Source organism: Achroia grisella, unplaced genomic scaffold (genome assembly GCF_030625045.1).
Source record: "Achroia grisella isolate CSIRO2021 unplaced genomic scaffold, CSIRO_AGI_Agris_v1 utg546, whole genome shotgun sequence".
In the NCBI taxonomy this organism is placed as follows: Eukaryota; Metazoa; Arthropoda; class Insecta; order Lepidoptera; family Pyralidae; genus Achroia; species Achroia grisella.
In genome coordinates this window covers 3,775,083-3,789,083 of record NW_026712931.1, presented here as the reverse complement: position 1 = coordinate 3,789,083, position 14,001 = coordinate 3,775,083, and the positions used below count along the sequence as shown (strand labels likewise).

Sequence of the window (14,001 nt, the reverse complement as noted above, 5' to 3'; positions counted from 1 at the left end):
TTTAAACTACGCAACGGATTCTGAAGCGGTTTTTTATAATAGTGATTCAAGAGGATGGTTAATATATATAATACATGTACACCCGCGCGAAGCCAGTTGGGAGTAGCTAATTGCTAATAAAATAAATAAATATCTTTAATATTTTTCAACTCATGACTAAAATATGTTCATTTCAAAGAGTAAAATTGAACTAGAGATTACTTATTGATGACTCAACTATTACGAATTTGTAGATATGGAAACAGTAATATTGCGAAAAAAATACTGATATTAGAAGCCTACCTTAGATTCATCAGATTTCTTACCTGGACTTCTGACTCGAAGGGAACGAATTTTGTAGTTCATAAACCGAACTAATTAGTGATTCTGGTCGGTAATTTATTATGTACAACACTAGGTATATGATAAAAATGTACGCTCATTCTAGTATCGATGTGAATAAGTGCACGTGTTAACGTGTCAATCAACATATTTATAATTGACTAGTTATTAAAATTTAGTCAACCACGACGCTTTCAAATAATAACTACTATACTATTATAATATTTTTTTATTTATTCGTAAACACATATTTTACATTAGTGAAACGTTAAAATAAAAATACATCCCATCTTGATATTGCACTATAAGTTTTTTTAGAAATATCTTGGACAGAATGTATAGGTAGTTAAGCAAATTGAAATGTACACTTATATAAAGACCAAAACATGCCCAAGGTACAAGATATGACATAAGGAATATAAACTACAGCTGAGGGTACATATTTCTTATACTCCCAGCGAATTTATCATTTTTGAACTCAACACCTAATATACAATAAAATAGACTTATTAGTTGCCGACGTTTTTACGGGGTTTTAACTTATTTATTATGTTCAAAATAGTACACTGGAATAACAAGGTGACCATAAATTCGGATATAATGAACGTGGAAAAAAGCCTCATGTTGATAATTTGCATATTTTTTTATACGTAATTAAGATTAGTTTATATTAAAATTCAACTGAGAATCAGTAAGAGGAAGGCACTATGATTCAACAAATATTTAGTGTGTTAAATTGACAGTAAAGTTTATAGTTTTTTTTTTTAAATATTAATAAAAGTATAAATTTGTCGGCAAACACCCTATTGCCATTTTTAAACCACAAACATAAGAAAAAAGAACTTGAATTAACAACCAATTTAGAAGTTATAAACTATTACATTTTAACATAATTGTCACATCATTATTTCTAGGTTATTATCAACACATAAAGTATAGAGAATTTGTACGAGAATCTAAAATCTACACAGTCAATGACCAGTTACAGTACCAGTAGCTGTAGCTCTGTATGCAGGTTACAGAAGCTAAGAAAACAAAAGCAATACACCTTAAAATTGGTTATTTCGTAAGTGTGTTGTTCCGAAGTACAAAACGCTTACGAAATAACCAATATCATGCATACATATAAACATACATCATTAAATGCTTGCAACTCTAATAAAAATTCAATTACAATACAATCTTTTGGTGAAAGATACGACTGGTAGACCTAACTGGACATTGATATTCATTGTATATTATTATGTATTATACTTATAACTTTAAAACTAATAGACATAGACAACTACTTTCTTATATAAATATAAAAAGCAATTATAAAACTCAAACACAGGGAAATAAACTCTAATAATTCCTTAAATTTAGTGACAATCGACTAACACCATAATCAATTCACAATCATGAATTTTTGGTAAAATTAAACCTATAAAATAGTCTGTATATGAACTAAATTCAAGAAATCCTTTATTCAGCGTTATCATAACGAACTCTGAAAAAAATAAAATAAAAATGTATAAATATTATATATGAATATATAAAGAATAATAACATAATTTATTGTACCAATACTAGTAAACACAAAACGGTAAGTTTCTTCGAATAACTTACCGTTGACGTTGGCCACGACGTTTGCTCAGCCTGCGGCCTGAAGATGGGTCTTGTAATGTGAAACGATTTGTAGTTTCGGGCGCCACTCGTAAATTACGCGAATCACTTGAACGTGCAACACCAACCTAAATCGATAATAAACATTATTGTGTGCCTTCTCCATGAGTTATCCAATAATACAAGATTACAATTATTTATTTTCCAATGGCATTAAAAATAAATATATAGAGGAATCAAAAGGTGCCAAAAGTGGGAATCCAACTGAGTCGGATTACGGAGAACAAATGCACAATATATTATTTTCCTCCCTGCGATCTTTTTTATGTAATTGAATTGGCAAAGTTGACAGCCTACCTGAAGATAAGTGGTACCTGTCACCTATTTACATGAAGGATATAACAAAAATTACAATGATTGGAGGATTTTACAACATATCAGAGCTTAATGGATTTGTCCACCACCACCGGAACCGCTATGACCTAGTTTAGTTTCAGAAACGTTGTTAAAACTATGTATGTACTGTAAAAAACTATTGCTGTCCTGACCGTATCGTAAGAGGTCGCGGCCTTGCTAATATAATATGATCATTGACTAACCTCAATCATAATTATAAATATCTATATTATTATGAGTCTGCGTTCCGAATGAGTGGTAGAATAAAAAAAATATGACTATTCAAAGGTGTTTGTATTGAGTTGTATTTGAATAAAAATTATTTCTATTTCTTCGGAACTGGAATAATACATTTTAAGATAGGCTTATCCACACTGATAAACAGACAAAATTTCAAATAATCGTTGTCTTGGTTACATTAATAAAGTACACCAAGAATAGATTTTCTCCTATATCTTTCATGTACAGACAGTGATCAGTTACAAATTTATTAATGCTTAGATAAAAGAAGAAAACTAGCAATATGTCAGACAAAATTGTATACCTTATCCATAAACTTTTTAATTAATTCAGGACAATTCAAGTTGCTTTCAGGCTCCCAAGAGTCAAATTTAGTTGACCATCCTTTCCAATGAATAAGAAATTCTCGTTTACCATTTTTCTTATGGTGCACTTCTAAAATTCGATCAACCTGTAAAACAATTTAATATACAAATGAGACAAGTAAAGAAATTTAAAATTAAGGTCTATTTTATTGCTGTTGGCCGTACCTAGCCAATACATCTTCACCGGACGAACAAGAACAAGGAGGCGAGTGAAAACGGTACTCCAAACACGCGGAATAGACTTATGGAGTGGCTGAAGATTATCTTCTACCTGATTGTCACAACTTCAGATTAGTTAAATAGGAGTTTGAAACTCGCCTTAAACTTCGATCCTGTTTCGAATGGGACAAGGAATCAATCAAGAGACGACCGGAAGTGCCGGTGTGGTGCACCCGGGCGCCGCCAGCCTCCAGGTCCATGTGGTCTGGTAGCCAGCGATGTTTAAAATTGTGCTCTCCTTAATCCTCTCAATTAAGGGAAAATTACTAATAGAAACTTAAAATAGCTGAGAAGTGTCCGAGAGGGTTAAGGTTGAATTCTGCCCTCGGTGAACATATGCGAACAGTTCTAGAGGTTTAGAAAGAATGTCCGCGTGATTCGAACCTTCATTAGGGGACGGCATAAACTATTGTTGGTTCCTAAATAACTGAACTGAATGCAGTTTCGGGAATCGGGCCAGTGCTATCATTTGAACTAGTAAGATATTTGACTATTGTACATTTTACGAGAAATACGGAGTGTACATATATATCGATTATTATTTAATAATCGACATCTAATTACGCCACTCTCTAGTGTAATCTTACCTCATATTCAGCATTTTCATCAGCATTTTCACTGTTCCACTCATTTTTTGGTTTCTTTGCGACCACTTTGGTTTCTTTCTTTCCTTTTCTTTTAATATTTTTTTTAGGTGATTTAGTCTCTTTAGATTTTGAATTTTCTTTCTAAAATTAAAAAATAGAGTATTTTAACGCTATATTTTGTAAAAATACTCATTTCATTAAATATGGTGTTTCATTTCCGTTTTGGTAGAAAATTAGCAGAAACAGAGACAGAAACTACTTTCATAAACATTTTTTATTTCAGACCGATTTTATTGTTAGTTATACATTTTTTTTAAAACAAATTAACTTCTTACATGTATGTCCCTGATTGATTTTGTTTTGGTTTCATTGGAAATAAGAAAAAGTACTTCATATTCCAAATATGATTAATGTTGGTTATAGCAGTGGGGAACAATGGCATAGTAGCCATTTTTAGTTCGAAAAACGGATTTAGATGGCGTCATTGGTATCGAATGGAATTCAACATTGTTTTGTAATCGTTTAAAACCCAAAACTATGTTTTTAAAAAGGTTTAATCTATTTTTAAAAAGTCATATATAGATGTTAAAATGAAATAATGCGTTTTAAAAAGTAATTTTCATATATTTACTCATTTTGTTGTTGCCCTGTATTTGTTTACAATTTAATCATTGCTAATTGGGACTTATTGTTTCCAAAAGACTTTCATAGATGGCGCTGTTTTCATTTGTATCACCGTATTTTAAATGTTTATTTTATATTTTCAAATAATAAGTACTTACTATATTATTATGATAAATTAAACATAAAAAAAGTTTAAGTAAATATAACAGCTAAACAAGAAAACCATATTATGCCAGTAATACTTATTTAGAAAGTGTTGCCATATCAAAAATAAATGCATAGATTACCGATTTTTTCGAATAATCGATAACAGGATATTACAACGCATTATTCGATGGTGCTTTTAATTAGTCTTTGCAAACAGTAAAATTTCATCATTTTGTATTATACTCTTATTTGGAACGAATTGCAATGCGTAATTTTTACTCGACGACGGCAAAATAGAGAGATTTTGACAGGTATGCAAGTACTATACATTTATCTGTTCGCTCATAACTTCAAAACTTGAAGAGGGAAATATTAATTAGATTGATCTGATACAAGTGTATTCTATTATATCAACCTCCACGCGGCCACCCTGGTAATTATAGCAATTAATGACATTAGTGACATTGTTTTTCTATTAAAAAAATAAATACCTACTTATTGTAATTTAATGAATGAGAATTGAATATGGTATTGAGTATATAAGGTCAGCTATACCTTTATGAAACCTCAATAAACAAGTGTTATATGGTATCTAAATTACTGACATTGATAGCTAAATATGAGGATCCTCGAATTTTTACAAATACTCATAAGAAACTTTACAAATACTCGAATTTTGCTTTTGTAGAAGGATATTTTCAACCTTACTAAATTGTACAAGGTTTTGAAACGATAATCATTCATAATACTATGATATATTACTTATCCTAATACCTACTATTCATGATAATTAGTTTTTTAATATCTCCATTCGAGGGTAGGTTATTCATAATTTATATTATTAGATTTCATCACAAATAAAAATATCGATTTAAAATCGTAGGTTGGTCCATATTTTTTTATTATATCGAAATGACTGGCAACATAAATGAAAGGTTAAAAATATAAAATATAGGAATAAAAGAATAGGATAAACGACTTTAAGTCAAATGCTTAAAACATATTTTCACTAGCATTGGATTTTTTCTCTTTTTTCATCATTTAAGTTAAGTAGGTACTGAACAATTCAACTTTTGAATTGTTCCTGTTCAGAGTTCATTGAACTTCTTATTTTTTTGTCAAACTCAATAATTTAAATGTGTCTAAGAAATACTACAAATATTTAGTAAACTATCGTGTCTTTGAGGATTATCTTATACCAGGTATAACTATAAGTTGTTAAAAACTTGCATATGTAGCGTGTGTATCTTTCATATTAAAATATAATAAACATATGTACTTGGTGACCGCTTTAATGTGGTATTATTATGTTTTTATTATTGTTATGAATGTAACTTCAAAAAACTAACACTGATTTTATAATTTTTGATTGATTGACAAAATACTGAAAATTATTAATCAAAATAAAGTACTAAACAGTAGTATTATTTTTATATTTTATTAGAACTGAATGAATATGATGTATGAATAATATGTTTATTGTGCTAATAAGGTTACAGTTTAGTTACTTTCATGTAAATTCATTCATGTAAGTTCATGAAAATGTAACATAGGTATATGATATTGTTTTCAGATTTTCCTGACATCAACAACTTAATACTGAACAAAGTTTAAACAAATAAGAGATGATATTCTAAATCTCCTAGTCATTCAGATGAAGATAAATAACATTTTTACTGTGAAGAACAGGAGTTCAAAAGAATAAGAAATATATATGTATATACATATGAACATTTTACTGTATAAAATAATAATGCAAGTAAAAATAAGAGAAAAAAGCAGAAGAAAAATCTGTAAATTATTAATCACAATGCAATTAATGATATAATTAAATAAGTAAGAAAGCAATGCACTAGTGATGAGAAGAAATTCCAAGTAATTATATTATGTGTAACCGACTGCAAATAAGTTTATGATTTAAACACATGATTATTATTATATTGCTTCATCAACAAATCCAGGAATATTTTGTGTACCAGGAATTAATTATGAAATGATTGGAATATAATATAAAAATAACAGAAGTGTTTGAAGTTTTAGTGGTATAACAGACAAGCAGTGAAAGAAATATTATTGTAAATTATTAACAACATTTGTTTATTCTGTGATTAATAAATTATTTAAAAGTGTTTTGTTACCTGAAATAAAAATTTTATGATCTTCAAGTGTTGTGTTCATGCAATGTTAGTTTCACCTCATTCGATTTAAAATGTCAGGAATTATTTACTACATAATGATTTTGTATTAGATGGTAATCATATATATTTTTTAATGCAATGTGTATAATAATTCCCATTTACATCAAAAAACTTTGTGTAAATCTATATTTCTCTGTCTATAGACTTTGGTCGTGGAATACTAATAAGAAACTAAATCTAGAGACTGTAGTATATCACAGCATCCCAGAACCTTGTATTTAAGTCATATAAGGACTTAGTACCTACCTAATACTTGCTACTTTTTTAATCAATTAATTAATTTGATCTCAATCATCATGATGAACAATGATGATAATGTTGAGAATACTGCCATGATGAATTTTATGGTGGTCATAAATAAATACCATCGTCACTATCGTCAACAGTCATTATTGATCTCATCATCATCACCGTTACCCTCCCTCATCCATATTGTCAAAAGTTACTACCTACTATTATTAACTGAAATGGTAAATAAGCTGACGATCCATCCAACCACGACGCTATCCGACGTACATACATACACATATATTATTAAACAGCATTACGTCATCATGTCGTGCCCGCTATATCCCGCATACGTTATCATTCCGGAGAACATAGATGTTATGTCCAAATATCCTGTAATTTCGCAGCTTAATTTCAACTGAATAGCAACTTACATAAATACAAAAAAACTAGCAGTAAAGGCGTAGTTTGTAGATATCGAAGGTTCTACAAATAGGTATAACATCAAAATAAGTACCTACATGGAATTAGCACCGATGTAGTATCCCTGAAAGAACCTATACATATAACAGATTGATGGTTTGCAGATATTATTTTCAGTTTTACAAATTGCCAGTTTACCATAATTAATTATATATTGAGAAATAATTATACACTGAAAATTATATGAGGTACCCATATGCACATCAATTGATTATAGCTAAAATCTATCACTATCACATAACAATTTAAATAAAAAAAACCGTATTAAAATCGGGCTATTCGTTAAGGAGCTATTGCTCCTTAACCGATAGCCCGATTTTAGTGCAGACGCGTTACGACATATCTTCGTCGGGAGAAAAAAAGCCACACATGCCTAATGTAAAAAAGTAACTGTAACATAGTACATAGATACATAGGTACATTAGCCGTGTCTGTAGACTGTCAGCGAACAATATTATACCTACATTGAATTTTCGATTGTACCCAATCAGGAGTTCGATACAGTTATATATCTATTATGTACGTATCTTTGCAAAACAGATGTCATGTAGACCGAATTCTCTGCCATCTATTTTCATGCTTTATTACTAATCACCCACTAGTAATCCGAACTGCTTCAGATATAGCGACATCTAGCGCCTACGGCGGCGAAATAAAATAGCCCGAAGAATAGCCCGAGTTAGGAAGGAACCATTTTCTTGTATGGGATGGGGTATCTGTATGTAATATTATATTATCTGTGGTTATAGTTATAACTTCCTGTGATGGTAACAATGAATAGAATAAAAATATTTACCTCATCGTGATATTTATTGATAAGATCTGGGCAAGACAATGTGTTCTCAGGTTCCCAAGTATCACTGTCAGCAGAGTATCCTTTCCAGCGTATCAGGTAATGTAATTTTCCTTTGATTCTTTTGGAATCCACCACTTGTTCCACCTACAATTAATATTTTTATATGAATTTATATATTAATTAGAAAACAAACATATGTATTTAAGTATATTTTTAACAAGCATTTATATTTACTTTTCACGTGGTAAACTAATTGTTACAATAAGTACAATATATAAATTAGATATATAGATTGCGTTGATCATGAAACACTCTTACTCAAATTAGAACATTACGGTATTAGATATGAAGCACTATGCATGATGAAATCCTATCTAAATAATAGAATGCAAGTTGTTGAAATAAATGGTGTAAAGTCTGAGGGAACTAGTATTAAAATGGGTGTTCCTCAGGGCTCTATTCTGGGTCCTTTCTTATTTTTAGTTTACATAAACGATCTTCCTTATATGGTAGAAAAGATAGCTGACATAGTTCTGTTTGCTGATGATACTTCATTAGTATTCAAAGTCAATCGACATATTGATGATATGGACGAAGTAAACGGTTCTCTCTCTTATGTTTTAAAATAGTTTACGGCAAATAATATGCTACTAAATGCAAATAAAACTAAATGTATCAAATTTACTCTGCCCAATGTAAGACCGGTAGATTCAAAAATCGTATTGGACAATAAATCTATTAATTTTGTTGACGATACTGTATTTCTAGGTATCACATTAGATTCCAAGTTGCAATGGGGTGCTCATATTACTAAATTGGCGAGTCGACTTAGTTCTGCCGCTTATGCGGTAAGAAGAATTAGATAATTAACAGACGTGGCAACGGCTAAACTTGTCTATTTTAGCTATTTCCATAGCATTATGTCGTATGGTATTTTGTTATGGGGCAAAGCAGCTGATATAAATACAATATTTACTTTACAAAAGAGGGCCATTCGCTCCATTTATGGTATGGGTTCCAGGGAGTCATTGCGAGAGTGTTTTAAGGAATCAAATATCCTCACCGTTGCTTCTCAATACATTTATGAAAATATCATCTATGCCAGAAGGAATATAGACAGTTTCAAAAGAGTTAGTGATTGCACTAATAAAAGCTTACGTAACAATAACAAACTGATTTTACCTAAATGTCGTTTGGCTAAAGTTAGTAATTCGTTTTATGGCAATTGCGTAAGGTTTTACAATAAAATACCAGAGTATGTTATAAATCTGCCAGAAAAAAGATTTAAATGTCAAATAAAACAGTTCCTTTGCAAAAAAGCTTACTATAAAATTGAAGAATTCGTTAACGATAATAATGTTTTTATAGAAAAACTTTAAATCCATAGCACTGACAATATTATCTGATTACATTAATAATGAGTGCGTAGCGACTTCTATGTTGATTATCGCATGCCTCTTACTTGTTATACTGTAATTATTTATATAAAAAAAAAACATCTATTAAAAAGAGCAACACACAAGTTTCTTGCTCATTCTTCTTGTGATGAATCTGCATTCCGAATGAGTGGTAGAATCAAAATATGACTATTCAAAAGCGCTTGTAATGAGTTTATTTGAATAAAGATTATTTCTAAATATGTTAAAAGACAATTGTGAGTTCAACAATATGGATGTTTCCTTATATAGGTAGGTACTAACTTTCCTGATGCAATATCTTACTAAAATCTTATTTTTATCAATGTCAATTTTATAACCATATTTTATCGAATTAGGTGTTATTACGCGGAAGGTTAATTGAATTATATTATTTTATTTAATTTCGCTACAATTAGCAGGTGTGAGATCACAAATATTTAGTGCGGAAACTTGACTACCATTATTAGACCCTCTCTAATGGTGATCAAATTTGAATCATTATTAAGTTTACACCCATATTGCAATATGTGTCTTGCCTCTGAAAAAGTCAGCATCAGGCATTAAATAGAGTTTGGATGTAGATTGTGCTAGCCTAGTGTAGACTGTTCGGTAACCAATGCACGACCAAAATATATCGTACTCTATTCAGATCAAGTTATATCCTTGAGGCTGAAATAAGATTTAAAGATAAGGTAAAGATTGTAATATTCTGAAAATTGGTTTACATGATTCTAATGGATCTGCTGCACTAATGGCTCTAACACATTATTGTGTTATAAAAGTTTCAATTACAGCTCTGAAATTTCCGGTGAGGACAGCGCTAATACAACCGTGGTAAGGAGTAAGAGCTGATATTAGCTTGATACTAGTCTTAGTCTTTTAAGTAGTTTAGTCCTTGGCTAATATTTTTCATGTGTTTTGTTTTTTATATTTCCATGGTTTGTCTAATATAAGTCATAAAATATTTATATCCGACACCTCTATTTGTTGTTCTTGTATATTTATATTCTGTTATTATTTTTAAATTGGTTAAATCGAAATTGCTATAACTTTACTATACCTCTGATATCGTATTTTTCTAATTTGTACAATAATAAGTTAACAAAATTGAACGTGGGAGATGTAAAAAAAAATGCAGATATTGCCATTCTTTACATTTATGTTCATGATGATTTATTGAACAAAAGTGAAATCAGCTAACTAGTGGACTTGTCTTCCTGAATCCGTTTTGTTCCCTTATTATGTATATATTCCTTATATATTAAAGTTTTTAATATATGTGCACTTAGCTAACAGAAAGCAGAAGTAGAAACTATATGAAATCAAACTAGTTATAATCAATACTACATGATTTCAGTTTTCTCTGAAAATGGAGTAAGAAGTTCCACCCTCCATATTATGTATGGCGTAGCATAAGTAGCTTATGCTGTATGTATTATATTTTTGTACAGTAAAGAAAATTACCCATATAACTGTCCGTGAACAATGCTAAGATTATTGAAAGGTTGAAAAAGATATTATACTAGCAACCCACCCCCTAGTGGCTCACAGACCAAAATGTGTTCGCCACATTTTAGTAAGGTTGGTATGTTGATGTGTGTGAAAGTACAGTACAATATTCTGTAAGACTGCGGTGGTATGTCAGTCAGTCAGTAAGGTTCTTCTTTTATTAAAACTAAGCTATCTCCTAATGTGTTCCTTGAAATCAAATGATGTAAAGAACAATTTTGTTCAAAATTAAAAATTTATAATAAACTAGCTGTTCCTGCGACTTTGTCCGTGTGAAATTTAGTTTTATTTTTCTAAAATAAAAGTAGCCTAAGTTACTCCTTATTACATCAGCTAACTATCAAAAAAGGTCCCGTCAAAATCGGTCCAGCCATTTCAGAGATTAGCCGGAACAAACAAACAAAAATTATAAAAAAATATATTTTGGTGTATGTACCGTATTTATATTCATATGCATGTAGTAAAAATGGGTTATTTCAATATTACAAACAGACACTTCAATGTTATTTATATGTATAGATAACTATTCATATAGATAAGGATTACTATCATGTTTACAAAAACAAATTCGCAAATAATGCATTATTTCAGAAGCAATTACCATAAAACAGTTTATAGTGAGTTAAGTTTCAAAAAGAGAGACATATATCGAAGCAATCTTTTTTTTTTAGAACTTTTAAAAGAAGTGTCATATGTTGCGTAACTGGTTTACGCAGCACGCATAGCGGAAGCACGTAAGATGAATATTTTTTTATTATAATATACCTTTCCAATGGTGAGTTTTATAAAAACGGCACAGCGGTACTAGAATTTACTATGAACAAACAAATTTGACCTCTTTATATTAGTAAGATGGCAATATATTACAAAAATACCAAACAAAAAATCATAATTATTAATCTCTGTATTCCTTCTATAAAATAATTCCTTATATTTACACACTCTAAATATAAATGTAAGTATAGGATTAAGATAAATAAATAAATTATTTACTAAGGTAAGATTATTAATTCCAGTCAGTAAAATGACATTTCCAGTGTTGCAGGTTTTTAGTCCCAAATAAATAGTGATGTGGTAGAATCGAGTTTTTACAATTAAAAGTTAGTCGAGATTACATTTTTTTTATTCAATATCAAATTGCCTTTATAGAAATAAAAATTCTAGTATTAATTCCTCTGAATCTCTTTTTACATTTTTTCCCAGCTTTTGTAATAATGTTATAGTGAGAAATTTTAATATGCTGGTAAGGTCCATATTTCTAAAATCGTATTGTTTAATAGATATGTATTAAATATTTAAAATTAAAAAAAAGTCTTCGATACCTAATAAAATAAAGCATGACTAAATGTCTAAGTCTATTGATTGCCGGACATCACTATTGTAGCGGGTCACCCTTTTTTGTATCAGTGATAGTTGCACTTGTCATTTTACTGACTGGAATTAATAATCATACTTTAAATAGTGACACTTTATATTCTCTGTCGCTATGCAGAAATTATTCACATATAAAATTTTCTTAAAAGAAATACTGACCTCATATTCCTCATTTTGTGCATCAGCTTTGTTCTGTTTATCAGATTTCCTCTTCTTTGATTTTGATTTCAGTGATTTTCGTTTAGAAATGTTGTCAGATCGACCATCACTACTTTCTTCAATACTTTCATTGGTTTCTGTATCATCTTTCTGCAACAAGAAAACAAAATGATGTAGCAGCAATTGATCAAACCCCTTTTGATGTAATAGCACAATTCCAGAAAATAATATTTATGTCTCAATCTCTAAGATCATTGGGATTTTCGTAGTCAACATCTCAACTGTCTATTCAAGTTCTATAGTCACCTTGAAGACATGAGGATAGAAGATCAGGCTGCCATCCAAAAAAAGATGGAATTTCTTTATGACCCTAGAATGTATAAGCATTTGTTTACTTCCACCGCCTGCTACAGTTGATCTGTGATTAGGATATTTGACAGTGTAGAAAACCCCCTACTCCTTAAATAATATAACATGGAACATTTGCCCTTTACATATTGTGTACAAGGGTCCATTAATCTTACTGTGTTTAGCAATATGTATGTAACACCAGTTGTGTGACAATCATTTACCATCAGGTAAATGATTCATTAAGATCGATTGCCTTCCCTGCTCTATAAAAAAAGTAGACATACTTGCACATCTATATTGTCCAGTAGTATTAAAAACTACCTATAGCATACATATTTGTATAACTCATATTTTTAAATTAAGTACCAAATAGCGTAAGATATACATAAAAACCACTCTAAAAATGTATGTACTAAACCATTATTTTAATCCTACATTGATACGACACTCATCACATCTTTGCTTATTAAATGTTCCGAATTAAAATACCTCATATTCCTCATTTCGTGCATAAATTTTGTTCTGCTTATCAGATTTCCTCTTCTTAGATTTTGCTTTCAATGATTTTCTTTTTGGAGTGTCAGATCGATCGTCACTATTTTCTTCAGCACTATCATTAGTTTCTGTACCCTCTTTCTCTTTTGATACATTTTGTGCGTCCGTATCTATATTTTCTTCATTAGCCACTGATCCATTAGTAGATGATATTACATCATCATCTGCGCGACTTTTGGATATTTTTCGCATGTTGAATTTAAACAAATAAACTGTACAAATGCGTCAACAATTTTTAATAAAATAATTATAAAATTCCAAATACATAAAGATGCTAAAGTATGGAGGGAATATTGTTATGCCGACGCTAGCTGTGTTTGTCAACCACAGACTAAACACATTTAGTAGTAGTGGTATATTTTATCCACAAGTGGATAGGCAAAGGTACGAGACCATACAGCCTGATCTTCAGTAGTATTTCCATGA

General features: G+C 30.2%; 1 protein-coding gene across 1 annotated transcript; it reads right to left on the bottom strand.

Annotated features, from left to right (window-relative positions):
- Positions 1–1,443: 1,443 nt before the first annotated feature.
- Positions 1,444–13,892, bottom strand: LOC131848260 (chromodomain-helicase-DNA-binding protein 1-like). Its single transcript, XM_059198061.1, has 7 exons — positions 13,510–13,892; positions 12,670–12,819; positions 8,210–8,353; positions 3,734–3,874; positions 2,867–3,013; positions 1,930–2,054; positions 1,444–1,810 (listed from the first exon to the last, which is right to left on the bottom strand). The coding sequence occupies exons 1-7, from the start codon at positions 13,765–13,767 to the stop codon at positions 1,786–1,788; spliced, it is 990 nt and encodes a 329-aa protein (XP_059054044.1). The 5' UTR covers positions 13,768–13,892; the 3' UTR covers positions 1,444–1,785.
- Positions 13,893–14,001: the final 109 nt, after the last annotated feature.

Excerpts from the sequence above, each read along its gene's own strand:
- LOC131848260 (XM_059198061.1), bottom strand. The coding sequence starts at position 13,767 with ATGCGAAAAATATCCAAAAGTCGCGCAGATGATGATGTAATATCATCT. Across the intron at positions 8,354-12,669 it reads CACAAAATGAGGAATATGAG|GTGGAACAAGTGGTGGATTC; the intron begins GTCAGTATTTCT and ends TATTAATTGTAG. Across the intron at positions 2,055-2,866 it reads TTAAAAAGTTTATGGATAAG|GTTGGTGTTGCACGTTCAAG; the intron begins GTATACAATTTT and ends TTATCGATTTAG.